The sequence below is a fragment of the Gossypium hirsutum genome, chromosome D13 (assembly GCF_007990345.1).
Source record: "Gossypium hirsutum isolate 1008001.06 chromosome D13, Gossypium_hirsutum_v2.1, whole genome shotgun sequence".
NCBI classification, from domain to species: domain Eukaryota; kingdom Viridiplantae; phylum Streptophyta; class Magnoliopsida; order Malvales; family Malvaceae; genus Gossypium; species Gossypium hirsutum.
Window position 1 is genome coordinate 21992941 of NC_053449.1, and position 27118 is coordinate 22020058.

The 27118-nt window shown below is 30.8% G+C and overlaps 1 protein-coding gene across 10 annotated transcripts; it reads right to left on the reverse strand.

Annotated features, from left to right (window-relative positions):
• Positions 1-7740: 7740 nt before the first annotated feature.
• LOC107920233 (glycine-rich RNA-binding protein RZ1A) lies at positions 7741-11052 on the reverse strand. 10 transcript variants are annotated; one of them, XM_016849829.2, is made up of 5 exons: positions 10916-11045; positions 9378-9471; positions 9101-9219; positions 8046-8578; positions 7741-7939 (listed from the first exon to the last, which is right to left on the reverse strand). In XM_016849829.2, the coding sequence occupies exons 3-4, from the start codon at positions 9209-9211 to the stop codon at positions 8060-8062; spliced, it is 630 nt and encodes a 209-aa protein (XP_016705318.2). In that variant the 5' UTR covers positions 9212-9219; positions 9378-9471; positions 10916-11045; the 3' UTR covers positions 7741-7939; positions 8046-8059. The 10 variants fall into 10 exon arrangements, with proteins under 10 accessions (XP_016705318.2, XP_016705316.2, XP_040964822.1 ...); XM_016849827.2 differs by having other exon boundaries at positions 9101-9227; XM_041108888.1 differs by having other exon boundaries at positions 9320-9471.
• Between the last annotated feature and the right edge of the window lie 16066 nt (positions 11053-27118).

Consider the following 27118-nt stretch of genomic DNA (forward strand, 5'->3'; position numbering starts at 1 on the left):
TGGCTTATAATGTCTTTCGGCGATATCCTGATTTTCTCAAAATTTCTTAATACTTCACTTAGTTCCACTTCTAAAGATGTCTCACTTTCTAAGACAGTTTTCATTCGTTACCCCAATGTTAACGGTTCGCACAATCTATCCACCAAAGTATCATTTGGGTGGATGGAACTATGCTACTGCTTACCTCTAACTTGTTCACCTAACCAAGATTTTGCCCAAGAGCATACCTGTATACTTCGGCTTTTTGGTTCAATTTAGCACCTTACTTACTCAAAATTGATTCCATAATTATTACCTATAAACAACACTCAAGCACTAAGGCTTCGTCGAGTGAGATGTCACATTTATAGTCTCATTATGTTATTAATAAGTGGTATATACCTAAGGTTGAGTTGCTCTTATATTGAGAAATTTAATTTTGGTACTTTAGATGGAAAATGTTAACTTGAACATGAATATATGAATTGAAGTAAATAAGTGTGAAGTCGTGAATAGAAGTTGAAATGTTATTTATATGTTAATTTAATGAAAGGGATGTTTAAATCTTGAATGAAAGCAAATAAGCACTTGATTTTATATACTAAGTTGACTATAGCGTTGAAGTTATAGTTTAGCATATGAATTAATGGTCAAAAAGGTGTTGTAATGAACTTTGGCCATTTAGGCCACTTGGTATTGAATTTAGCAAGTTTAGATTGAATGAGTTTTATATTCTAGAGGAAGTTGCCTCTGAAGTCGCGACACTGCCCCATTAATGTTGCTACACAGAGCTTTTGTTTCTATTGCCGCAATTCTCTCCTATTGAGGTCGTGACATTGAATCCTTTGCCCTCAATGTCACAACGTCCCTTGCTGAAGTCACAACTCACCTTGATCAAAGTTATGACGTCAAGCTTGTAACACCCCCTAACCCAAATCCATCACTGGATTAGGGTTACGAGGCATTACCGATCAAAACACGGTTCAGAACAGTCATTCATTACAATTTAAGCACAAAGTAATATAATCTCCTTTACATTTTTTTCCGAACTCAACTAATAACCATCCTCTTATTCCTACTAATCAAATTCATAAAATTGAATCACATAGTCAACCTATATCACACGGCATATTATTCATTAGCATATAAGACAATAGCTAACATTACAACATGGCCAATATACTTTTGATACTACTAATTTATGGGCAATTCACCAGAATAATAATAGCTATTTCTAAGTTCAATTGCCGAACCAAACATACCAAATTTCTATGCTAAGCATCATGCCAAAATTTCATATACACAACTAATTCACTTCTCATTTATTCGGCTAGCAAATTAGCCTCAAAATTCATTCCAATTTCCATCATTCAATATTAAGCTAATTATACTATTTCATAACCTAATACAAACACCAATATGTCACTTTATAACTATATATATAACCAACAAAACATACCTAAAACATAGTCATTATTTACCAATTAGAACCATACCTAAATAACCAACCAATCAATCATAAAACATATTCATTCTTTGCCATCATTTAATCATCAAAACATCACCTATCATAATAGGCATGCTAAACACATAGCTAATATACATACACATCAATTACCATGATTCATCTCATAACATAATCCTAAACACAACTCCATCATATATACCACTTCTAGACCAACTCACATGGCTAGAATTACAATTCAAAATATACCAAAAGTTCACTAGCTTATATACATGCCATATACCATATATACAAAGCTTCAAAAGTACCAACAAGATGATCGATAGTGTGATGACGTTTCTCGACGATCCCCGAGTCCAAGCTAGCTTTGATAATCTATAAAACAGTGGAAGAATGCACAAAGTAAGCATTAGAAGCTTAGTAAGCCATAAGTAAATAAATCATTTCAATGATATCTATAATTCAATTCAACTAGGTCGAATTCAAATATATCTCAAACATATATACATTTAACTAACTCATATAAATTCATATTATTACATTAAGTACTAAACTTACCTTTATATTTCATAAACATATAGCTTCACACATACCTGAACCATTCAGCTCAAATTCACATTCGGATTTGTTAAGAACACACAGAAATCATATAAAGCTCGTACAATGCCATATTCCGGATATGGTCTTACATGTTAACGCATATCGATGCCACTGTTCCAGACATGGTCTTACACATTTTCTTACTTCGATGTCAATGTCCCAGACATGGTCTTACACGAAATCACACCTCCGAAGTCCTAATATCATGTCATCAATATCAAATACATTTTCTAAGGTTCATTCAGAGCTATCGACTTCGTAATTAAATCATTTCATACACGAAACCATTCATCCAATGCTCAAATCAATTCAACAATATATATTCATATACGAATCAAATTCGGCAACTTATCTTCATATACAAACCAATTTCGATAATGTATAACCATAGACAAATAAATTTCAGCAATTTACAACCATATACGAATTAATTCAGCAACTTATATCCATATACAATTCAATTTCAACAATGTATAACCATATACAAATTAATTTCAGCAATGTATAATTATATACAAATTAATTCGGCAACTTATCTTTATATACAAATCAAATTCAATAATGTATAACCATATACAAATAAATTTCAGCAATGTACAACCATATACAAATTAATTCAACAACTTATATCCATATACAATTCAGTTTCAACAATGTATAACCATATACAAATAAATTTCAGCAATGTACAACCATATACGAATTAATTCAACAACTTATATCCATATACAATTCAATTTCAACAATGTATAACCATATACAAATTAATTTCAGCAATGTATAATTATATACGAATTAATTCGACAATATATATATCTATAATTAATCAAATTCAGCCACGTATATAACATTTACATTTAAATTTAAAAACATTTATTTACTTATGAACTTACCTTGTTTGGAAACGAACGGATCGAAATGACTATCCGACAACTTTCAATTTTCTCCGATCCAAATCTAATTTCTTCCTTTCTTGATCTAAATCAATTAAAATTTAACTTATTTAAAGACATATTCATTCAATTTCATCCAAAAACACATAAATGGGAATTTTTCACTTTAGCCCCTAACATTTCACATTTTCACAATTTAGCCCCTATTTCACAAAATCACAAATTACACAAAATTTTAATACACCCATGCTTACCCGAATTTATTAGAGGTCCCTAGCAGCCCAAAACTTGCATTTCTTTCACATTTCAACCACTCAATTTACACATTTCTTAATTTAATCCCTATTTGACATTTTCATCAAAAATCACTTTATAAAATATGAAAATCTAACATCAAATATTCATATTTCACCATTAAACATCAAAGAAAACATAAGCTCATCAATGGAAACTATCAAAATCTTTAACAGTTTTGAAATCGAAGACACGGGTTAGCTAGTACTAGTTGCAACGACTCCAAAAACATAAAAATCATTAAAAATGGGACAAAAATACTCACCATGCACCCAAGGATATGGCCGAACCTTAATAGCTTAAATGGTGTTCTTCCTTAGCCAAAATCGGTTGAAGATGGTGAAGAAAGATGATAACTATGTTTATTTACTAATTTACTTTATTTACTAATTTACTTTAATGCCATTAATGAAATCATTAGAAAATCATATAATGGATGGCCATTTATGTCATTATCCACTAACTATGGTCTAATCACATCATAAGGACCTCACATTTAATTAATCATAACAATTGAGCACTTTAACAAATAGTATGCAACTTTTGTATTTTACACGATTAAGTCCTTTTATCAAATTAACTAACCAATCGGTAAAATTAAATCACGAAATTTTCACACATATTAAATAACATAATTTAAATACAACAAATAATATTAAAATAATTTTACGACCTCAAATTTGTGGTTCCAAAACCACTGTTCCGATTTAGCTAAAACCGGGTTGTTTCAAAGCTTCTTCCTTAAATCTCGCGATGTATTCCCTCATGGTCGCAACGTCAACTTGGTACTTTGGAAATTTTAAATTTTAGTCTCTCAATCAATATAAACTTTTCACAAGATCTTTCGTATGCTTGTATATAGCCTAGATTTGATTAAATAACACAATATAATTAAGAATTGAACATACTAACTTGTGTAAATTGTTTATTTGATATGCAAATGAAGTTGTAGTTGTTTTGACAATGAATGTGATATCTCATATCTTGGATCCGGCAATCGGGTCGGGTGTGGGGTGTTATATTGCATAAATTTTGTTGATTAACAAAGGGGTTACTATAATCTGTTGAGGATTAATTCAAAGTAGTGGGTTGTTTAGTTGACCAAGTATCTCGATAGAATTTTTGTTAGTTCCAGATTTTCAGTTTAATTGAATAAGTTGTTAGCTATTTTTGTGTTAACGTAGTTTCTTTGTAAGCCTATAAATATAGGCATTTATGTTTTGTTTTATCAATTCAGTGTTCATCAATAATAGAATAACTTTGATGCATATTGTAATTGTCTGTTTCACGTTTTCTTCTTCAACATAATCATTAACCATGGAAGCAACAGGTTTTATATTGACATAGTGGAAACTAAGCCGACCGATGCCATTAGCATCATCGATATAGATTGTGAGGTCGATTTCATTCCAGCTTTGATTACGAAGAGCCTGTAAATCCTATTTCAGTTAATTATGGTTTAAAGGAGGAAGAAACTCAAAATTCCAATTTTAAACCTTTCACGGGTTTAGCTAGAAAATTAAACAAAGAACCATGTTGCAATATTTTTGCCTAATATCAGTAGAAATAGGAAGGTTGGTGAAGCAAATTCAAAGACAAGTTCAATCTTCGAATCGAAGGTTATGAGAGAAAATAAGAAAATTGAGAATAAGCCAAAGTTTCAAGCGAGAAGGTATACATTAGGTGGGTGATCTCATCTAGAGATTTTATTCATCAAAATCTGCTTGATTTTGTTTTTGTTATTATTATTATTATTATTATTATTATTATTATTATTATTATTTCAATTCAGATCAAACTTTTTAGATTTTTTTGGGTTTAAGTTTATTTTTAATGTTTCATTCGTTTTTGTTATAAATGTTTTATTTAATAAAAACTTAAATTTAAATTAATCGGAGAAAAATTGGCAATGTTTAAAAGTTCTTCCAGTCTTTCTTGTATTTGTTGTTCTATTTGCTGCAACTTGGCAAAAAGAAACTTCACTCTATGAAACTATTAGTGGAAAGAACAAGGTAATTGAAAATCTGGGAAGAAATAAAGAGGAAAGATCAGTGGAGATTTATCCATCAAAATCATAGATTAATGTAAAATTGTTATGATAGCAAGCTAATGGAAATGTATGATACCACATTATCAGGTACATTATAGAGATTATTGTATTAATAGAATGTAAAATTATTTAAAAGCACAAGTGTTTAAGAATTTGATTATTTTTACTTTTTGTTATTTGAATTTGACTTTAATGTTTAAATTTATATTCTTTTTCTTTTCAAATTGGTACTTATATTTGGCTTCATTTACACAAAAAGATCCTGTTCAATTTTTAATTATGTGGTTATTTTAATTGACGTTCTTAATTTTCCTAAAATATGTTAGGTTTTAAATTTATATATATAAAAAAAAAGAAGTTCCCGATTGTCCTCTGCATAGCAATCTGTTTGGGATTCATGACTTGTTATTCAGAAGAGTCTGTAATTTGGTCTATTTTAATTTCACAACTAAATGTATTATTCAAAGGAATTGGAGGAAAATAACTTCTAAGGGATGTTATACTCCATAAAGAATTTGATGCTTTTTAGCATACTAAATATGAGAATTGCTTTTACCCTAATTAAATTTCCTTTTATCATACCAAATATCAAAACTTTTAAAGCTAATCAGGTATATTATTTATGAATATATGTTTTTAATAACTAACTAGTGTGATTTCACCTAAGCTTCACATTGGATTAATTAATTATTTTTTAAAATAAAAATTTAAAAGTTATAATATACTCAAGGTTATTGTATTCTTCATATTGAAATTTAATCTCATACTTTAATTTTTAAGAATTTTCTCTCTCTACTTTTTAAATTTAAAAATTTAGCTTCATTTGTTATCACCATTATAACTCTTTTGTTAAATATAGTAACGTAACATTTTGAAAATAAAAAGAAACTCAATTGATATCCATGCAACAAAACCAATGAGACCATAATAGACCTAAATTTAACAAAAAAATTTAACTGTGTTAACAATCCTTAAAAATTCACGACATTTTAATCCATATAAAATATTTAGACCAACTAATGACATTATAAGAATCGAGGTGTCAAAGTATGTCAAAATTGAAGTACAAAAATTCAGTTTCAAATTTGAGTGAAATATAGAGATCAAAATTGAAATTTAACCATTCTTATATAATCTCAAAAAATAAAGGGTCTAAAGATGAAATCTTTTAAGTAAAAGCCTTACTTTTATATAAAGCTGTATAGATGTAGATAGTAGATTCCAAGAACAGGAGTGAAAAACGAGCAAACTCAACAAACAATTGATGCACGGAGGCAGTAATTAAACTAGACAAAATAAGTAGGGCAATGAAATTATAAAAAGAAAAAAAGAAAAAAAAAAGACACTAAACAACACAAATAAGCATATCAAAATCTAAATACCACATATAAATAAATATATAAATACCCTAAAAAACCGGTTATAACTAAAAAAATATACAAACACAAACGAATATGAAAATTGTAAGGTCTAGGTCTAGCAGCAATGCAGGTAAACCAAGAAAATATTCCATCACGCACCAATAATTGGAGGACAGAAGGTCAAAAACTTCAAGTAGCAGTAGGAAAAAATAACAACAAATTCAAGATCTAGGAGAGGAACCAAAGAGCAATTTCATTTCAGCAGAAAAAAATGAGGCATCAATCTCCTACACAGCCACTGGTAGACCAACCCCTCAAAAGAGTTTGGAACCATTAAGAACTTGGAAAGCACGATCAAGCTGAATGAATTACATTAACCAGTTTTTTTTCTCTGAATTTTAGCCAAAACAGATCAAGACGCGGACAAGGCAAGAATGGCAATCTGCACCCAAATAGAGCTACACAGTGTAGACTCATGAGAACCAAAAAACAGCAGTTGCTACTCATCAAAGAGCTTCTAAACAACTTGCCATGCATGTGTTTAGAGGAAATGGAACTCTTCCATCAATGTCCCATGACGAACATGAGGTGTGATTATCTTTCAGTTAGTATGGTAATCCCTTGTATCCAAAAAAACTCCCAATTTTAAGGTGTTTATAAAACCGAGTCCAATTAGCAACAAAGAAACCCAATCAAGTATCCATAAAGGCCAGAAATAGCCAAGCATCCCTGCCAAAATGTCAACAATATTAATACCACACAAACTATTAATTAAAGAACTAGGACAGAGCAAAGCAATACATAAGAAGAATAAATTACCCGATTGACTCCTGTTTATTTAGTAAGATACTGCAACCAGGGCAGCCAAAACTTGGAATTTACTTCTAAAGAAAGATTCTACTCCTCAAGTGAGAATAAGCAAAACCTGAATGGTGGATCCCTCCCCATCATTCTTCCGTATGCAAATATCAAACCATCTTCCGTAAATTCAAAAATGTCATGAGATGTTGGATGGAAATGAAGGCAATGGCTGTCGACAATGCATGTCACAATAAATGGAGCATTCAGAGAGCATAAGACCATATTTGAAAGTGCATGTCATGAAAGTACAAGACTCCATTGGACCAAAATATCAAACACAGCATTTTAGGAACACAGTTGTAGATCTGTGCAAGTTTCACACTTCATAGGACAGAACTATTATATTGTTCCACCCAGACAACAACAAAGAGCATATCATGCAAAAAAGGAACTTCTTGCTTCACAGAGCATAAAAGCAGCAACCCAAGTTCATCAGCTGCAATCAAAATATGCTACCATGAGTAAAATGATATTCATCAGTTTGAATTCAAGGTAGAAAAAGAAGAAATTAGCAAGAAATAAAGTGAGCAAATTATGCATACCACAATCAGTCATCTTATGAACGAGGACCTCCAGTTCCACGACGCTCATACGGTCCAGAACGATCACGATTATATCTATCACCTCCAGCTCCAGCCCCCCCACGACTACCTGCATCCCTGCTGCGCCCACCAAATCGATCTCCATTCCGGTCAGGACCATAACGACCACTGCTGCTGCCACCACCTCCACCATAACGATCCACCCTACCACCATATTTACCCCCGTCACTAGGACACTCCCTAGCAAAGTGTCCAGGTTTACCACACTTAAAACACTCCCCACCATGTGATCCACGCCCACCATCATAGCCCCAGTTACGATCACAGTCATGATCACGTCCATGATCACGGCTACGGTCACCATCAGAATCTCTACCTGACCCTTGATGAGGCTTAGCTTTATCAACAGTTATATTCCGGCCATCCAAATCCATTCCATTCATTCCTTCAATAGCTTCCTCCATTGCTGCTTTATCGTCAAAAGAGACGAATCCAAATCCACGAGAACGGCCAGAAAACTTGTCAACAGCAACCTTAATCAAATGAAAGCTCTCAGTCACAGCTATTTGATCATTTAACTATAAAATATGGTTAGAAATGCAGGCCAAAACCAGAAAAATTAATGTCATAATGCATTCAGAAAATAATAAAGCTCCTCAACAGTTCATCAGTTACATTCCTTAAAACAAATAAGGCTATAATGATTACTAGATTTGTTTCAGAAAACTCATAATTTCATCCGAAGTACTTGAATCTTTCAGGTTTTGAATTGCCTTCACTCTAAATTGCAGAATAAATTGACACCTTAGGGTAGAAGAATAATTTTTGAGGAGGTGGGTCAGGCATTCAGAGACAAAAGGTGGTTACATGGAAGCAAAAACAAAGGCACTGACACAGCTTACAGACTAATGAAAACCAACTTTCAGTAAGAGATACAATGAAAAATTACAATTCTTTGACCAGGATCGAACTCAATGATCATACTCAGTTAAGCCAAGTATTTAGAAAATAAATAAGAGAAGGGATGTCATGAAAAGAGAGATTCAAATCATTACCTTAGCGTCAAGAAGATTTCCAAACTTTTCAAATGCATCTTTTAGGCCCCTATCTGTTGTTGTCCATGAAAGATTACCGATAAAACAGCGGTATTCTACGTCTTCTGACATACTGTAAGCTGAATTTCTTTCAGCAAAGGAATATCACACAAATATATCCATCAGCACATATGTGTTATATCAACTTGATATATCTTCATGGATTAAACATGCCATTACCAGATCAGTAAGGAAACATGCTCTAAAAAGATAAGAATAAAGATGGAGCACAAGGTACCCCGTGTGTTGGTCTGATGGCCAGGGTGTTCACCGCCCCAGGTGTGGCCTGGGTTTGAGTCACGCTAGTCGCGTTGTTGTTAGGGCTTTACCTTCTTCTTGTAATTCACCCAAAAAAAAAAAAGATGGAGCACAAAGAATTCAAAGTAATGGCAACAAAAAGAATAAAAATCAACTTATGACTGTTAAAACTTCTATGACCACGAGAAATCAATTTTCTTGCATTCACAATATCTTTTATTTGAAAAGATCACAACCTAAAAGATTGGAAAACTCCAAATAATAAATGCCAACACACGTTCAAAAGCAATCACTTATGAGAAATAAAAATGGCAAAAGGTATGAAATTTTGATAAAATAAAAATTAAATGAACATATGACAAAATCACTTAATTGCATACAGTTAAACAATTTCAAGTAGAAAATATTAGGCACTGCTTGGTTGTTGCTTTTACACTTCCACAAGTGTTGCTAAAACAGAAAAGCAAATAATAGTAATTGAAAAAAGAAACATATTTGATTGAAAGAAATGGCAGATGATAAAAATCCTACATATATTCAATTATGTGATGTGGGATGAAATTCACGATTGTTATTTCTGTAATTTTCAGTAGTTTTTATGTTTCTTTTGCAGTGGTAAAAACTGTGTGTTCTTGTTTAATGAAACGGTGCGTTCCATGGTAAAACCGTTTGATAGTCAGTTAATAAAATCGAGAGGGAAGGGCCTGAAGGCTCATGACAGTTTTGCACAACAAACTTTCTATTCTCCTTCTCTCAAATTTTCTATTCTTTCCCTTTCTTCTTCTTGACTGAATCTTCTTCTTTGCTCCTTAATCTTCCATTCTCAAATTGGTTCATAACATTATGATTGCTCCATATTAAAGTAAAAATATTATGCCTTTAACTGTTTTAGAAATTTTAGTTTCAACTTTTCAACTATGTTAGTATTTGCTTTTTATATATTCGTGCATCTTGCTCCTGATAGTATTACGTGATTGCTAGTAGAAACAACGAACAGAAAATTGATTTGACCTACAATGCCCCAAATCTTCACCATAGATTAATTACCGAAATCAAGAAAGCCCTTCAAAGAAAAAAAAAATCCATCCTTTCTTAATCATCAATTGTGTCATCCTAACGATATTATCAACCATTTGAATGCAGTTTTGCACCATATCAAACAACCCTGAGTTAGCTAACAGTAAGCATTCAAATTAAAAATTAGTCTCAGACATTCGAGGTTTTCACAAAACCCTAAAAAGGAGTTCGCAACAAATTTGTTCATATAGCTTATCAACAATCGAAAATGATTCCAGAATGTAATAAAAAACCGTAATAAAAAAACCGACTAAATAATAACAGATTGCATTTAAAATCATTACAAGTAAATTCAATCATGTGAAGCCAACAAACAATCGAGCAGAACTTAATCGATATCAAGACAATAAATAAAAGATTGTAGAAAAGAAACACATTTTAACAAGAAAGATTAGGGATTAAGAATAGAGAGAGAGAGAGAGAGAGAGAGAGTTAGCGTACCAAAGAAGAAGAGACGATGGAGAAAAGAAAATTTGCTTTGTTTCGAAGACAAAACCTACAAAATGAACTGTGGACAGTGAGGGAGCGAATCAGCAGCCAAAGCAGTATCCGTGCATCCGAATAAGCAATTTGCCCACCATAAAAAAATAATATAAAAATAATGGTTAAAGGGGTATATTATGTAAATAAATAGTAAATATTATTTTGACTTGTATTTTAAATGTTTAATTAAAAATTTTATTAGAAAATATGATTCTTATTTAATAGAATTGTGAAAATAATTTTTTTGGAAAATTTTTAACAGAATTTTTTTAAAAATAAAACTTTAAAAAAAATTTAACAAAAATATTTAAAAAATCTGATATAAAAAAATTGTAACAAAATATTCAAAATGAGAGTGGATTTAATATATTTTTAATAAGAAATTGTTTTTGAAATAAATTAATTAGATGGATTCAATATCTTAGTAGGTTTTTAATTATTAGTTTACTGGGTTTTTCTCCTCATGCGATCTACAAATTTAAAGTGTGTATAAAATTATTTGGAATATATTATAATTAATATATTACATGCATAAATATTATGAAAGACAAATATTAATATTAAATAAGTAAAATATGCAAAGATAAAATTATAAACCTAAAATTGATTTGGAAACATACTTTTTTATGTTTAGGCCTTATTTAATTTTTATATATATATGATGTAAATTTGTATACTCGTGCTATACGATTCTATTTAATAATAAAAATATATTAAATAATTTTATATTAATAATTTTTTTATTTTTATAGGCTATATATAAAATACAACAAAAGAATATAATTTAAAAAAATAAATTTTAAATACAATTTAGATTATGAATCAATCACTATTATGACATTAAGTATAGCATTAAAGATAACAATTAAAAAGGAATGTTAAAAAAAATTATTATATTTAAAATTATTTTATTTTAATTAAAAGCATAATGTTTCATATTATTTTTAGCCTATAAAGAAAATAATTTTATTTATCAAGCAAAAATCTCGAGGTTAGAAATTGTATTTGAAATAAATAAAATAATTACGTGGTTCAATATTGTAATAGTTTTTTTTAATATTAGTATATTTTATATTGTTTAAATCGTATTTTAATATTTTTAAATTATATTTTAATAATATTTTAAACAAACATTATTATACCATTGTTAATGTAGGAAGCGCATTTTTATTGGTGTTATGAGTAATTTTAAAATTTTTATTTCTATTTTTAAACATTGTTAAATTATCTGTTAACATTTATAAAAAAATCAAAATCGTGTTTAAATAGTTTAAATTTTGTATATTTTTAAATTTTAAAATATGTTTTTAACCAAATATTAATTATGTTTTTTATTAGTTTTAAATGGTATTGTTTAAAAAGATTTTTAAATTGTTTTAATTTAAATAGAGTGGTGGTTAAAGTTTTTGTTAGATACTTATTTGGTACGAGTTCGAACTGTGTTACCCTCATTCTTTATTTTTAATATTGTATAACATAAACTTTTAAATTTTATTTAAATATATAATTTTTTGCAATAAATATAATACGTTTTAAAAATTTATTTATTATATCTAACAATTAAAAAGAATATAAATTTTAAAAATAGGAAAAAAATATATATTGAATTGTTTTAAGATATTATATTTTAGTATTCATAAAAAAGTAGATTTTAAAATTTTAAAATTTGTTGCAAGATTTCAAAAGAACTATTCAAGTTGTAATTAAATATTTTTACTTTATATATGTTTAAAAAATTACTTTAAAAACCAAAATATGTTTAAAAGAATATTTATTATTTTATTTTTAAAAAAACATAATTACATTATTTTAAAAAAAAAAACAAGGTACGTTGTTGACTTAACTCTTTTAAAAAATTTGAAATATATAATTCATAAGATTTATTTACCCCATTACCAAAAAAGAAAAAAAAGAATAATTAGTTTACCAAATTATCTACAAAACTTAGATGTTTATTTATGAAATCAGTTTTAAGACATGTTTGTTAAATTAGATTCAGTTCCATGTAAACTTAAGAAATATGTATTTATTTTGCTTTTGAAAACTCAACACCCTAAAATTATAATGATTTTGTTTTATTTACAATTGCGAGAGAGTAATGGCTTGAGGGTTTTTAAACTCAATCAAACACTAAAAATCATGTAAGCCTGTTCTCATATGGTGAAAAATGATTTTAACTTACATTCAAACTGAAAAATGATTTTTGCTTTAAGAAAAATCAAAACCCATAAACACTTTAATTTTATTATTTCATTTGATTTTTATAAGTTATAGGGTAATGACTTCTCTACTTGGAGAGTATTAAAACCCTATAAAACCCTAAAACCACCGAAGCTTTCTCTCCAACCTGTAATTTTTAATTATTTTGATATTTGTAGAAATTTTCTAAAAGTTTTGAATCTGTATTTTTTCAAAATCGAAATAAATGATGTAACGACCCGATTTTTATTGGTATTGAAAATTTTAATTTTACGATTGAATCTATTAAATTGAGATAGCTAAAAATTAATATTAAGTAATTACGTGTTGAATACAAAATGTAGGATCAAATTATTCGATGAGATTTAGTTAAATGGGTTGTTAAATATAGTACAGTGACTAATGTGGGAAATTAGTAAATTTGAGAGAACTAATTGGGGTTTTGAGCATGTCCTTGTTAAATAATTTAACAAGGCCTTAGAAGCAATTATCCCATTATTAATGTAAGATTAATGGCTAGAAATTATCTAAACCGTGGATTTCCACTATGTTTGGTTAATTGTTAGCCATTCATTTAATGATTAATTATTTTAAATATAAGGTTAGTGAGAGAGCTAAAACATGAGAAAACCCATAACTTACTTCGTTATCTTTCTATTGGAACATAAATCTACTTATGTCTAGTTATTTTTTCTCATACTTTATCGAACCGACATTAGATTAGAATACATCAAAATTAGTCTAGTTTAAAACTATAAATATATAATTAACTTAAAAATCAATAAAATAAAATAATTAAAATCTAACAAAATTAAATTATAAAATAAAATAAAGACCCTAAAATCGTACTAAAATAAGGAACAAATAACTCTAAAATAGTTATCCTAAAATCCTAAAACCCTAACAAAAGAAAATGACACTTAGCTACCCTACTTAGATCAATTAGTCCTAATTGTTCTCAGAAATTACCTCAATACCTTAAATGAAAATTAAGTTAAACAATCTCAAATTCTAAGTTTCCTTCTACAATTGATACTTAGTGTGTGTGAATGTTTCAAATTTAGCAATTAAGCATCGAATTACAATGAGTTAAACATTATTGAAAAATGTCTAATACATTTTCCTTTCAATTTATCTCTTCACTAATGCATGACAAAACTTAGTTAAAGGTCAATAGAACTTTACTCGGCTTGTAGCATATGCTCGGGTTAAGGTATGGATGAAGAGTCAATTTAGGCTCAAACCCTAAGCACTGGTTACTTATGGATTGAATATAAGCTAAAAATATCGTTCCCCCACTTCTCCATGCTAAGCACTCAAATCATGTTCAACTCCAGCCTTTACAGCTCACCTCATTATCTCTCAATTCCTCAAAGACAAAGCATGATATAAAGGTAACAAAACCAACAGGGACTCCAAAAGAAAACTAAATTTAAGAAGTACTAAACTAAAGAAACATGAAGCACCTCACATTTGTTTTTTTTTTCAATGATAATATAAGTGCTTTCATTCAAAATTTTTTTTTGTTTTCCCTCTTTTTTTCTATTTTTTTTCAAAATAATATAATATAATAAAATAAAGACACAAGGAAAAAAAACATGTTTATCCTCTCTCTTTCACCAAAAATATCCACCTCGATGTCTCTACCTATCCCAATTGATACCTTAAGCTAAAAAGATTTATCCATTAAGTACTAATAATTAAAGTAAACAAACAAAGGACTGAAAAGGGTTAATGATACAAGTCTCAAGCCCAATTTTAGACCCATGGACATGATGGGCTTACACTACCTCAAGGTCCAATGACGAGGTCAAAGGCCAAGCAAATCAAAGCAAGACTAAACATGACCATGCAAGACTTCGTTACAAAGGCCTTAGATGCACAAATGAAGGAAAAAATAAAGATTCACTTTCTTGTTTTCAAGAAAATGAAGAAACCTAATATTGCTCCAATTATGCAGTTTTGGAGATTTCAAGAATCAAGTAAATCAAGATATCAAATCTTGAAACTCTTGGTCCAAGAAACCGAATCTTGAAGTTGATGGATTACACTTGCGAGCTTGAACGTGCCAATTTTGGGAGCCAACGGGTCACAAGTCCAAGTTCTTAAAAATCGGCCTATTAGGATGTCCACAAGCTTATCATGAAGTTTGGAGAAGGACTTAGTTGAATATTAGGCCAAATTTTCTATCCAATTTTAATTAATTAGTGGATGAATATGTAAAAATTCGGTCCAAGGAGCCTATTTGGACCCTTGGATGAATTTCCCTTTCAATTCCACACTTAGATTTATTTTCACAAGTTAATAGTTAGTTAAGTTAGTTATTTGATGAGTTGACATGCTTATTGGCACACTTCAAATCCTATTAGGATTAGGAGACTAGTTAGTGTTGGATCTGGTGCTCTAAGTGTAGTATTTTCGTCCAAGTACACTTGTAATTTTTCAAACAGTTTGATTAATAATAAAATTATTCATGAATTACATTAAATACTTTGTATATTGTCATCGCATGGTTTTTGCACGCAAAGAAAAATGGAAGCAAATGTTGCTCGCTGGTTGTCTAATGGGTTAACTAATATTAAACGGTATTATGTGGTTGGGTCGTAATACATAAAGACAACTTATATTAGTAGACAAACCTAAACATGTCTTTAGTTTAATCGAAAATGAGCAAACTGATTGAAAGACTAATATGTCGTCTATCAAGTTTAGTTAGGGAGATTCTTTGTCTTGGGCATCAGAGCAGATGACTCCCAGAAGATAGAGACATAAATGTGACTGACTGGACTAACAGTACATCGGACTGAACCCAATAAAAATAGATCTTGAATCCATTTATGGATTTTTTCACTTGTGACATTCATAGTGTGGCATACCTAAATCTTGAGTGGATGACAGACTATATATGTGTGACTCGTACACTTTGATGTAAGTAAAAACCTGAATTTGAATAGATAAGGAACTGAAAGTTGGTGCATTGGGTGTACGACTTCTACAGTATGTAGCGTCATTCACAACAGTGGAATTTATAGCCCAAGATTGGGTAAATGATATCCTCTCATTGACATTACATAATTGATGAAAAGTAAACGTGGTTATGAGTCATTTGTCTTTATGATGAATGACTTGATTACTATTTGATAGTAATTGAATTTTCATGAAGGGAGATGTAATAGTTACCATGAGATAAAATAGGACCATATTGGGAGAACGTGTAACACCCCCATTTCAATAGTTTGAATGGCGAACAACAATGTTATTAGAAAGTAGAAATCATTTTGTAAAGACAAAAACATTGTTTTTAGCAGTTAAGTCATTTAATACAATCTTAAAGTGACGTTTGACGAAGTAGTTTTTTTAAAACAAAAGTAGAAGAAAATAAAGGTATATGTTCCAAAATGTTACTTAGCGGATTAAAAGAATTAAGGCATAAATCAAGGAAAAATAAGAGTAACCTTAATTCACGTAACATAAAAGTTAATAAATTGGTGAAGTGCCACCATTTATTGTATACAAACAATTATATAAAAGAAATTCAAATTCATTTTTCAATTATAAGAGACTTTGTAACAACCCATTTTTAGTGGTGCCGGGAAACAGTAGTTTCGGGACCAAAAAACTGTCTAGTGAGTCCATAATTGTTATTATTATATTTTACGAGTCAAATATAGTATTATATTGCATTTTGATCTAATAATTTTTGCTAATTGAATAAATAGTTAAGTACAAGTGGTTTGTTCTTAAAGTCAAATGGTTTTGGAAAATAAGGTATCAGGACCTCGTTTCTGTACATCGAGCCCATAAATATTTTTATTAAATATTTACAGAGTTACTATATTGGTATGTTGAGGTTTGGTTCTGGAATTTTAATATTTGGTTAGTTAATTAAGGAAAAAAGACTAAATTGCAAAAGACATAAAACTTAATCGCTATTGAATTTTATTGATTAAATGGTTAAATTAACATAAGTGGAAGGATTTATAAGTCAATAATACCTTAATATATATGATGGACGGTTAGTGATGTATTTTGATTAATTTTATATGTCAATTATATGTTAATAATAAAAATAATAAAGTAAAAATTTTAACAAAAGCATCATCATCTTTCTTCTCCATATTTGAAAACTTGAATGCACCATTAAATAACATCTTAAGCTTTCGGTCATCTTCTCTACCTAGCAAGGTAAGTAATTTTGATATATTTTTAGTAATTTTTATGTTTTTGAGATCGGTGTAGCTTAATCTAGGTAACCGAGGGACTATTTTGTAAAACTGTTAGAGATTTTGAAACTTCCATTGATGTTGTTTAGATGTTCTTGGTATTAAATGGTGAATTTGTAAACTTGGTAGTTGATTAGGACTATTTTGTAAAGGAATTTTTGTTAGTTTTGAGTTTAGGGACTAATATGAAAATAAGTAAAATTTAGTATATAAATTCAGAAAAATTTCAAGTGTTTGAAAGTTGATATAGGATTATAGTAAATTTGTTTTGATATATTGGTGTTAATTGTGAAGTTTTTAATAGTTTTGGTTTCAAGGAAAATTTGTAAAGTGGAATTTTTAGGTCATATGCATAGAAATAAGTTTGATAATGTATTTGAAATTGATAAATTGGATTTAACTATTATATAGATCAAGAATTGAACCATATGGAGGATAATCGGGGAAAATGGAAAATCGCAGATTAGTCCCCATGAGTTAATTGTCAACCGTTTAAATATTAGGTAAGTTCATAGTATAGATGAATGTATGTATTTATAACTTGTGCTAGTATGAGTTGATTTAATTGTGTTGTGGTTGAGTTTTAATAATAGATTGAAATTATAATTTTTTTACAATTAAGTACATGTGAGAAAGTGAATATTTGATAGTTCTTGAATATTTGGGAAATAGGGTTATATGATTTTGGAATGAACTTAGCTGATTGACAGCATGTGTACAAGTGTATTTCTGGAAGTGCCTCTGATTTATAAATGTGATAAATTATGTTAAAATGCCCGTTTGAACGTTGTAAACAATTAAGATACGATTGGCATGTCAATAGGGTTAGAACGTGTGCTGGTACGGGATTACACTTCGGTGCCTCTATTAGCATTTCAATGCTCTCTGGTGTGATGTGGTTACCCGAGTATCCGAGTTATGCTAATATAGTTCATCGAGCTATTAAAATTGTGATAAATCTTAAAATGATTTGATAATTCTTGTGTTTATCCATCAGAAAGTTTGTGCCAGTGAATGATCATTCTAGACTATTTCACTTTGGTATTGATTCAATGGAATGTATATATATATACATAAGAATTATTTTGATTAAACTATTGATGAATATGAAGTAAAAGATGAATTATTACTAATTTTATTTGTTTTCGTTAATTGTTTGTTAGGTTTAATTAATCTTATTTGTTTTTAGTTTTCAAAATGTTAAATTGAGGTAAGTTGATTTGAATTTTACCTATGAACTTACTAAGCTACATAAGCTCACTTTTTCTATTTTCTTGTTCTTTGTAGTTAACGTTTTGCAGAACTTGTCAGACATATCAACTTCAAGGCTCACACTATCAAACTTCTATCTCGGTAGATTTTGGTTCTTTTTTTGGTTTTGTGGCATATATATAGGGTATTTTAAGTTGATGAATTTAAAGTTATAGATGGAATTTTAATGTGTTAAAGTTAATGTTTTCATGGTAGGCTTACATGATGAATGTGATGAAGTTATTTTGGAAATGTCATGTTGATTCTATTTTGTGAATGGTTGAACTTGAGATTTAAGGTTTGGTTTATGCTTAGGTGATTGGATAAATGGTAACATTGTGGTACAAACATGTGCAAGTATATGGAAAATGTTGTTATGTAATAAGGCAATGATATGAGTTCATTTTGGTATTAGTTGGACATGATTTGGTTTGAATTATAAGCGTGGTAGATGGAAAATATGGTATGTGAAACATTAATGAATATATATGTGATTAGGTGAATGTTTTGAATTATTAGTTAGGTTGGATGTAAAGGTGCCTTCTGGCATATTGGTTTAAATTAGGAATTTGACATGTTTTGACATATTTTCAATGTGTTTTGAGTGGTTTGAATTCATGGTTTTGGTATGCTTGGGACCTAAATAAACCATAGTTGAAAATCTTGCATTTTAAGTTACCATAGAACACACACGGTCTACCATAAGGTTTGACACACGGGCATGGGAGACGATCGTGTGCTTTGTTCGATTTTCATGATTTTAGATCCACACAGTCACAATTAGTTACACGGTCTAAAGACATGACAGTGTGCCTCCTCTCCTACACGGTTTTTGCCTTTGCACACGGTTGAGTGACACGCCATATCTATTGCACCACATGGCCTCCGTTCTGTCACACGGCCTAGCCACATGGTCGTGTGATCCCTGTTTTCAATTTTTACCCTATTTTCATGTTTTGATTCAATTTAATCCATGATTGTTTCCCATCTATTTTTAATGCTTTGTAGGCTTGATTTAAGTCCCGTTTTAGTTTGAATAACATGTTTATTGAATGAAATTTATTAATGATTGGTTTAAAAGTAAAATTTTGAATTGAAATAGTTTTTTTCTCTTCTGTTAATTGTTGTAACTTCCCGTAACTCTACTCCGGTGACGGAGACGGGTGAGGGGTGTTACAAACTTAGTCCATAGGCCACCCCAATTTAATATACATGTTACAACAAAAAGATGAATGGCTCACAAAAGAGTCTGTTGTGTAGCTGAGTCCTTTCAAAGGCCCACTTTCTCAACAAAATCCTGAAATGGTAAGGGAAACTAAGTAAGTTCATAACAAACTCAGTGAGCTCCGAGGATAAATAATAAAATTTTGAACAAGGTTTTCAAGAAGTGAAATTAAGCTAGGATTTTACAACACTTAGTAATACCAACAATTAGGATTCACTGGCGGATACTATCCACCACTAAATACATTCACCATTAACTTCAATTTTCATGCAGATATTAGTTATATCTAATCACAAACACAAACAATTTCAAACTACAACCAAAGTTAGTTCACATGCCGATACCTTTCTCTGTTAAGCACAACTCACGTGGATGCCCATTCATCTAAGCATTATTCATGTGCATTAACTTTGCGTAACATTCACTTGCATACTTTGCATGGGCTGTTCATGGACCCCTTCCCTGCGTTAGCTTCTAATCCACATATCACTCCAAAGATCTATTGTTTCATATTCGCAGTATTACTCCATTGAGCAGGTATTTTTTATATCCAACCAAACCTTCGCAAATCATCCTTTTTAATTTGAACACTTACGTGTTCCCCCACAAGGCCGGGGTATTCACCAATCACGATTTGCATTTTACATGCCATACCAGAGGTAAATCTCATATCATATCATAACCTCCATACATTTCTCCTTTCACATCTCAATAGTTTCCATCATTTCCCCCTTCCATCATTCTGGATATGGAACTTGTGCACCAAGAAAGAGTATCCATTTACAATCATTCATGCATGTACCATTATTATCATTTTAGTTTGGTAACACAGCCATGCACAACTGATTTCAAATAAACTTACTTAACTGGAAGACAATATTATCATAAAATTAGCTGGGATTTAATAGGAAAACAACTGAAAGGAACTCACCATAGATTACTAGGAAAAACTTTGCCTATTCTATGGGTTCTTTCCCTTTTACAATAGGGCATTCTCTCGTTTCTTTAGCCAAATAAAATTAAACACTCTGTTAAGTACGGAAAAAACTAAACTTTAATGTAAAAACACGAATCAAAAACATGAAAACGTTAACCAAAAGGAAGATTCCTTCCCTCCAACCTCCCATAAAAACCTATATAAATGGTTCCTATAATCTTATTATTCCTTGATATTTAACTAAAGAATGACCCAAGAATTTTACCAACAGTTGGCTTGAAAACTGGTACCTTCTTCACGCAGTAAAGAACACACTAAGTTCTTTCTAAAAGAACAAGGATAAACAAAAAAATGGAAAACAAAGTCTTTCTCTATTAAGATTTTATTCTATTTATATAGGAATTAGCCTTTAATTCCATTATAACAGGTTTCCAAATCAATTTACATGCAAACAAAATTCCACTTATCACACACAGTTCCACTAATCTGACACAATTCCACTAATCAAACACCATTAACGAGGTTCTATAGGTGTCATGCAAAATGGCACATTTCTTATTAAAAGTTTGACACGTAACTCATACGTGTCCCCTTTACCCTAAGATTAAAATATTAGATTATTAACTCAGGTATAAAAGAACTCGCCACTAGCGTGTTCACTCACCGTAGAACTCGCCAATGCAGGAGTTTGCCAACACAAAAGAAATGAAAGTCTGCTAGATGGCAGATCACAACGAAATAATTCACCGAATAATTTCACCGCAAAATCAATATAATCTTGCTGATTTGACAGACTAACTTACAAGATTACACTAACCGTGCCAGCCAGCCAAAATATGGATTCCAAGATTTGAAGTGTGATAACTCTCCCACCTTTAAGAGAATTTCATCCCCAAAATTTCTTACCTACAAAAATATAAAGGTATTTCTCTTTCATAAAGCTTTCTCTTTCCTACGTCGCCTCTTCCACCTTGTGGTTGCTCCAAAGCACCTGATGACCGCTGCTAAACGTGTAAACATTTGATTAAGAAATACTACACCAAAATATAATAAATTCAAGTAGCAGTGTCTGCAATTATTGTCACGTGTAAAATGATGTGCAATTTTGTGCAAGCATACATGTCGGTTCAAGTAATAAAGTGATGAGTGAGTATCGTTCCCATGAGGATCAGATTAAGGCACAAAATTTGTCAAGTTATTGTAATATGGTTAATGTTATGGCAAGACTAACGGATAAAATGCTATGGTAAACTAAGGTAAGTATGCAGTGATAATTCAAAGGAATGATGATGCATGCGATAGATGGAATTGATGAATAATTGGAAATTCCATGGCAAAAGTGAGAGCAGAAATATAATGGCAATAACGAGAGTGATTATTCAAATAGAATGTAAATAAAGAAATAAACAACTAAATATGCAGTGGAAAAGATACTACGATAAAGAATAAGGATAGACTGATGTTGATTTGGAAGGTCGAGATTACCCAGAATAGATCTTTACTATCAACAATGCCTTGGCAAAATCGTATCTACTTTACTGTACAAAAGAGTTCTAAAATGGCATGCCTCTTGCGAGAGCAAAACCTTAAGTTACATTGCTTGTGTCTATAGGATTTTTAGATATCTTACATGAGTTCCTTTTGTATAATGTGACTCTATGTCTAGAGTTGACTACAAGTGTCTATCAAATACTTGCTCATTCCATTTAATTTTAATCCAACCGATCCAACCCTTTCAGAATTAGAATTAGTTTACAAGTATGCGAACAGTCTTCTATGTCTAGAGATCATTTGCATTTTAATTAAGACATAAGAACAATAAAATAAAACAGTAAAGTAAATTAGATATATACTGCATCCATAAAAACATTTTAAGGTTTCATCAAAAGTAATCCCAACCCTATGAGACTTAGCTCATGGGTTGGGAAATAAAATTCCAAACCAAAATATTATCCGACATTGTGTTCAACTACTTCAATCAATATTATGAAGGAACAATAATGGAAATAACGAAAGAACTTCGGGAAACAACTTTTACTTTCCCAGTCCACACTGCGGCAGCACAATGTCTTATGATGGCTAAGAAGAACTGCCTTTGACTTCCTTTCCTTTGCGTAGTCGAACCCTTATTCACGCTTAAGGATCTCTCCCACTTTTTTTGTTCACCATTTAGGGTTTCCTTATTTGGCTTTTTATAGCTTTTTTCCTAGGGTAAATCCAACAACCCATGTTTATCTTCTCCTCTTTTTAAATTCTTTTTTCAACAACCCAAGATTATCTTCCTTTTTAAAATTCTTTTCAAGAGTTATCAAGTATACGAGTAAATTTGTAATATAGTATTGTGTTACAACGGAACACATGGAAGTATTCCGAGGATCGTACCTAAGGGAGGATGGATTAAATCTATTGCAAATCTCTTTACAAGAATAAGTCTAAATAGTAGTAGTTAAATTCTATATTACGATAAACCATAAAAGAAATGAATATTAGAAAATAAATAACTAAAATAAAATAAAAAATGACTAAATTGATTAGACCAATTGTTAGCTCGATAAAACATACCGAATAGCCAAGAGGGGGTGAATTGGCCTTTAAAAAAATTGGTGAAAGCAAAGACAGAAGATTAAACAATGAACATAAAGATTTAGAGTGGTTCGGCCCCAATTGCCTACTCCACCACCTTAGCTTTCCACCACTAACGATTTTCACAAATTCGCTAATTGGATAATCTTTGAGGACAATGTTTAACCTTACAACTCTCTTAAGATTTCTACCCCAAATCTTAAGACACAAACCCTCTCAAGGAAATACAAATATGCAAACAAAGAAACAACCCTTACAAGATCAAAGTGTTTACAAATTAAGCTCAAATACATTGAAATACACTTGAGCAAAAGAATAGGAGTAAAGCTCACAAGTGTATAAAAAAGAAATATGGAAATAGTAAGCTCAAAGGTTGTTTGATTGAAGATTTTTACTTGAAAGTGTTTTTTTTATTGCAAGTCTTTGGAAGATGGTATTTATACCCCCTAATTGATTTCCAACTATTGAGGTTGTTGGTGTAATGAGTACGACCGTTGGGGATATAAAACCAGAGCATTTATTTCACTTGCAACTGCGAGTATCGATACCAAATAAAATGGTATCAATATTTTTTTTGTAATAAATGCTAATTCAGTGAGCATTGGGATCTATTAATCGATACCAAAAATATTTTATCGATACTTTTGGAAAAATGTATTGATACCGGATCGATACTTTGTAGGGTTTGTAAGAAACAAAATGCTATTTTGGTATCGATTTTAAGGAAGGTATTGATTTTTTTCAGAAAATATAGATACCTCAAAAAAATTGTATCGATAATTTTTTTTTGGATTTCTGAAAATAGTTTTCAAGTTTGCTCTCACATTTTCTAAGGGTATAGATAGTTCCAAAATTATCAATACTTGGCCAAAATGGTATCGATACTTTTTGGCTTGAAGCAATTCTGACTTGTTTGAAAATCATTTTCATTTTGATGTGTTAGAATCATTTTAACTTGGTTAAAATCATTTTAACTTGATTTTAAAATTGTTTCAAAATTTTTTAAGAGTTGAATGTAAGTATTCAAAACTTTATCTCTTAAACTTCAAATTTAAAAATCATTTTTTCAATTTTAACTTATATTCAAAAACACTTCAATCTTTTATCAAATAAAGCTTGGATTAACAATCTCCCCCTTTTTGATATAACAAAACATTTGGTAAATTTGTTTTTGAATAATTGCTCCCCTTTAATAAAAGACATTTTAAATTTGAGGCCAAAATATAATTTTTCATTCAAGTTGGCGTTCATTTTTTACTTTAAGAAAAATTGGTCACAAAATTTACATTTAGCTAGCATCAAAGAATAATAAAAAAACATAATCAATCAATTTACCTTAATTTACCTTTTCTTCTCCCCTTTTTGCTATATCAAACATCAAATAAAGCTCAAGGGGAAAAGAAGTTTTTTCATCACAATATATAGATAAAATTGAATTAGTAATGAACTAAAAAAAATCAGTGTATCTTAAAATACAAAGAAAGCAAGAGAGTGCAATAAAAACAAATACATAGGCATAAACATAGAAATGAAGGTGAAAATGTTATGAAAATGAAATGTATGTCCTAAAGCTACTCTAATCATCATGAGGAGGGGAGAAAGGAGGCATCGAAGGAAAACATGCAATGAGAGACGCCATTTGAGACTATAAAGTAGATAACCGAGAATTAACGTCATCTCTATGAGATCGAACCTCTTCTCAAAGTCCCCAAACTTCATCGCTATTAGTTCTAACTTCTTCTCGAAGTCTCTAGTCATCATTGTTCAAGGACTGTATGGCATCGAGCATGGCACTATTGATTTCTGATGAAGGTTGAGCAGCATGTGAAGAGGAAGTTAATGAAGGAGCGTGCACAGGTGCCGGGAAATCTTCAAACGCGGCATTGGTTTCATCTTCTTCATGTTCTGTCAGATGGTCACTTTTAAGCCATGTACCAGTGTCGGCATTGAAAAGATATCCCATATAATTAAGGGCCTCATATGTAACAGCCCGACTCTAGGCCTAGTCGGAACAGTGGTTTCAAACCACAAATTCGACGAGAGAAAATATGGTTATTATTATATTTTCATGGTCTACAATTTCACGGAAAATTTTCGTAAAAATTTCGTTCGAAAATTTTGATGTTTGGGCACTCAATTTAGTCAAAAGGACTAAATTGTAAAAAGTGCAAAAGTTGAGTTCTACATCTTAGAGGTATCTAATTGTTATGAAATTTTAAATTGGAGGTCTTTGTGTGGTAATTAGACCATTAGTTAGTTGATGGACAAAAATGGGCATAGAATTAGTGAAATAGATTTTTTTAAGTAAGGGCATTTTAGTCATTTGGTAATTAAATAGAATTAAATGGGAAAAAGATGGCAAAATATGCTCATCTTCTTCATGGTGAACGAAATCAGCAAGGGGGAAGCCATAGTTAGGGTTTTCAAGCTTCCAAGCTCCATAGTAAGTGATCCCAAGCCCCGTTTTTAATGTTCTTTACGTTTTTAGAGTCCCGGTAGCTTAATTTAGCTTATTCTAGCAATAATTCGTGCTAGGGTTCATATTTGGAAAAATACCCATAGGTGAAATGTGTTTATTTTACTGTTTTATGGTGGAATATGAAGCTAGAAATTATGTTAAACAACTTTTGCTAAGCGATTTTAAACGAAAACGGGTAAATAGACATAATCGGTAAAACTACCTAATGTTCAAAAGTGTGTGTTAGAGTGAGAATTTGATGTTGTCATAGAAGGGAAAAATGTTCAGCATGTCATAAAACATAAGAATAAGTGATGAAGTTTAATTTCCGAGCTTGGGGACAAAATTGTAATTATGCAAAAGTTTGGGGGCAATATTGTAATTTTTCAAAAAGTTGGGTGGTGGATTATTTTAATAAATGTGGACATTAAATGAGTTAAATTTTCCATTATAGATCAAGAAAGACGAGAAGACTACCTCAAACGGGGAAAAGAGAAGGTAGTGGAGTAAATTACAAAATTTTGATATTTTGCACCGAGGTAAGTAAACATGTGATTTAATGCGTTATTTTGATATTATTCAATATATGTTATTATTTAATAGAACATAGAATAAATATTTGGCAAGATCCTAAAAATGTGGTTAAGTTGGGAAAGGTGGTAAAGTGTTGAAAATATGGGTTTTGGTTGAACACTCGGAATAAGCCGGAGTACATTGAATATGAAGGGGTTGCTAAGTGCTGATTCCCCGACTCATTGGTGGTTGCTAAGTGCTGATTCCACCGTATCTTTAAATATAAAGGGGGTTGCTAAGTGCTGATTCCCCCAAGGGGTTGCTAAGTGCTGATTCCAACGTATCTTTAAATGTGAAGGGGGTTGCTAAGTGCTGATTCCCCAATTCATTGGTGGTTGCTAAGTGCTGATTCCCCAATTCATTGGTGGTTGCTAAGTGCTGATTCCACCATATCTTTGAATGTGAAAAGGGTTGCTAAGTGTTGATTCCCCCAATCACTGGTGGTTGCTAAGTGCTGAATCCACCGATAACGGTTAACATTCCGAGTGTTCAACGAGGAAACTGGGAAGGTGAATATTTATGTATGGTGGACAAATTTATGGGACGAATATTGGGTTTGATACATAGTCAACCCATGTATAAGGTAAGAGGAAGTATCAAAATCTACAAAAGAGCAAATTAAATATAAAACTGTTTTGAACAACAGCAGTTGGGAAACTTTGAAAAATCACCATAAATGGTGGAAAATGAATTGGAGGTTGAATAATATATG

Excerpts from the sequence above, each read along its gene's own strand:
- LOC107920233 (XM_016849831.2), bottom strand. The coding sequence starts at position 9,211 with ATGTCAGAAGACGTAGAATACCGCTGTTTTATCGGTAATCTTTCATGG. Across the intron at positions 8,579-9,100 it reads GAAATCTTCTTGACGCTAAG|GTTGCTGTTGACAAGTTTTC; the intron begins GTAATGATTTGA and ends CATTTGATTAAG.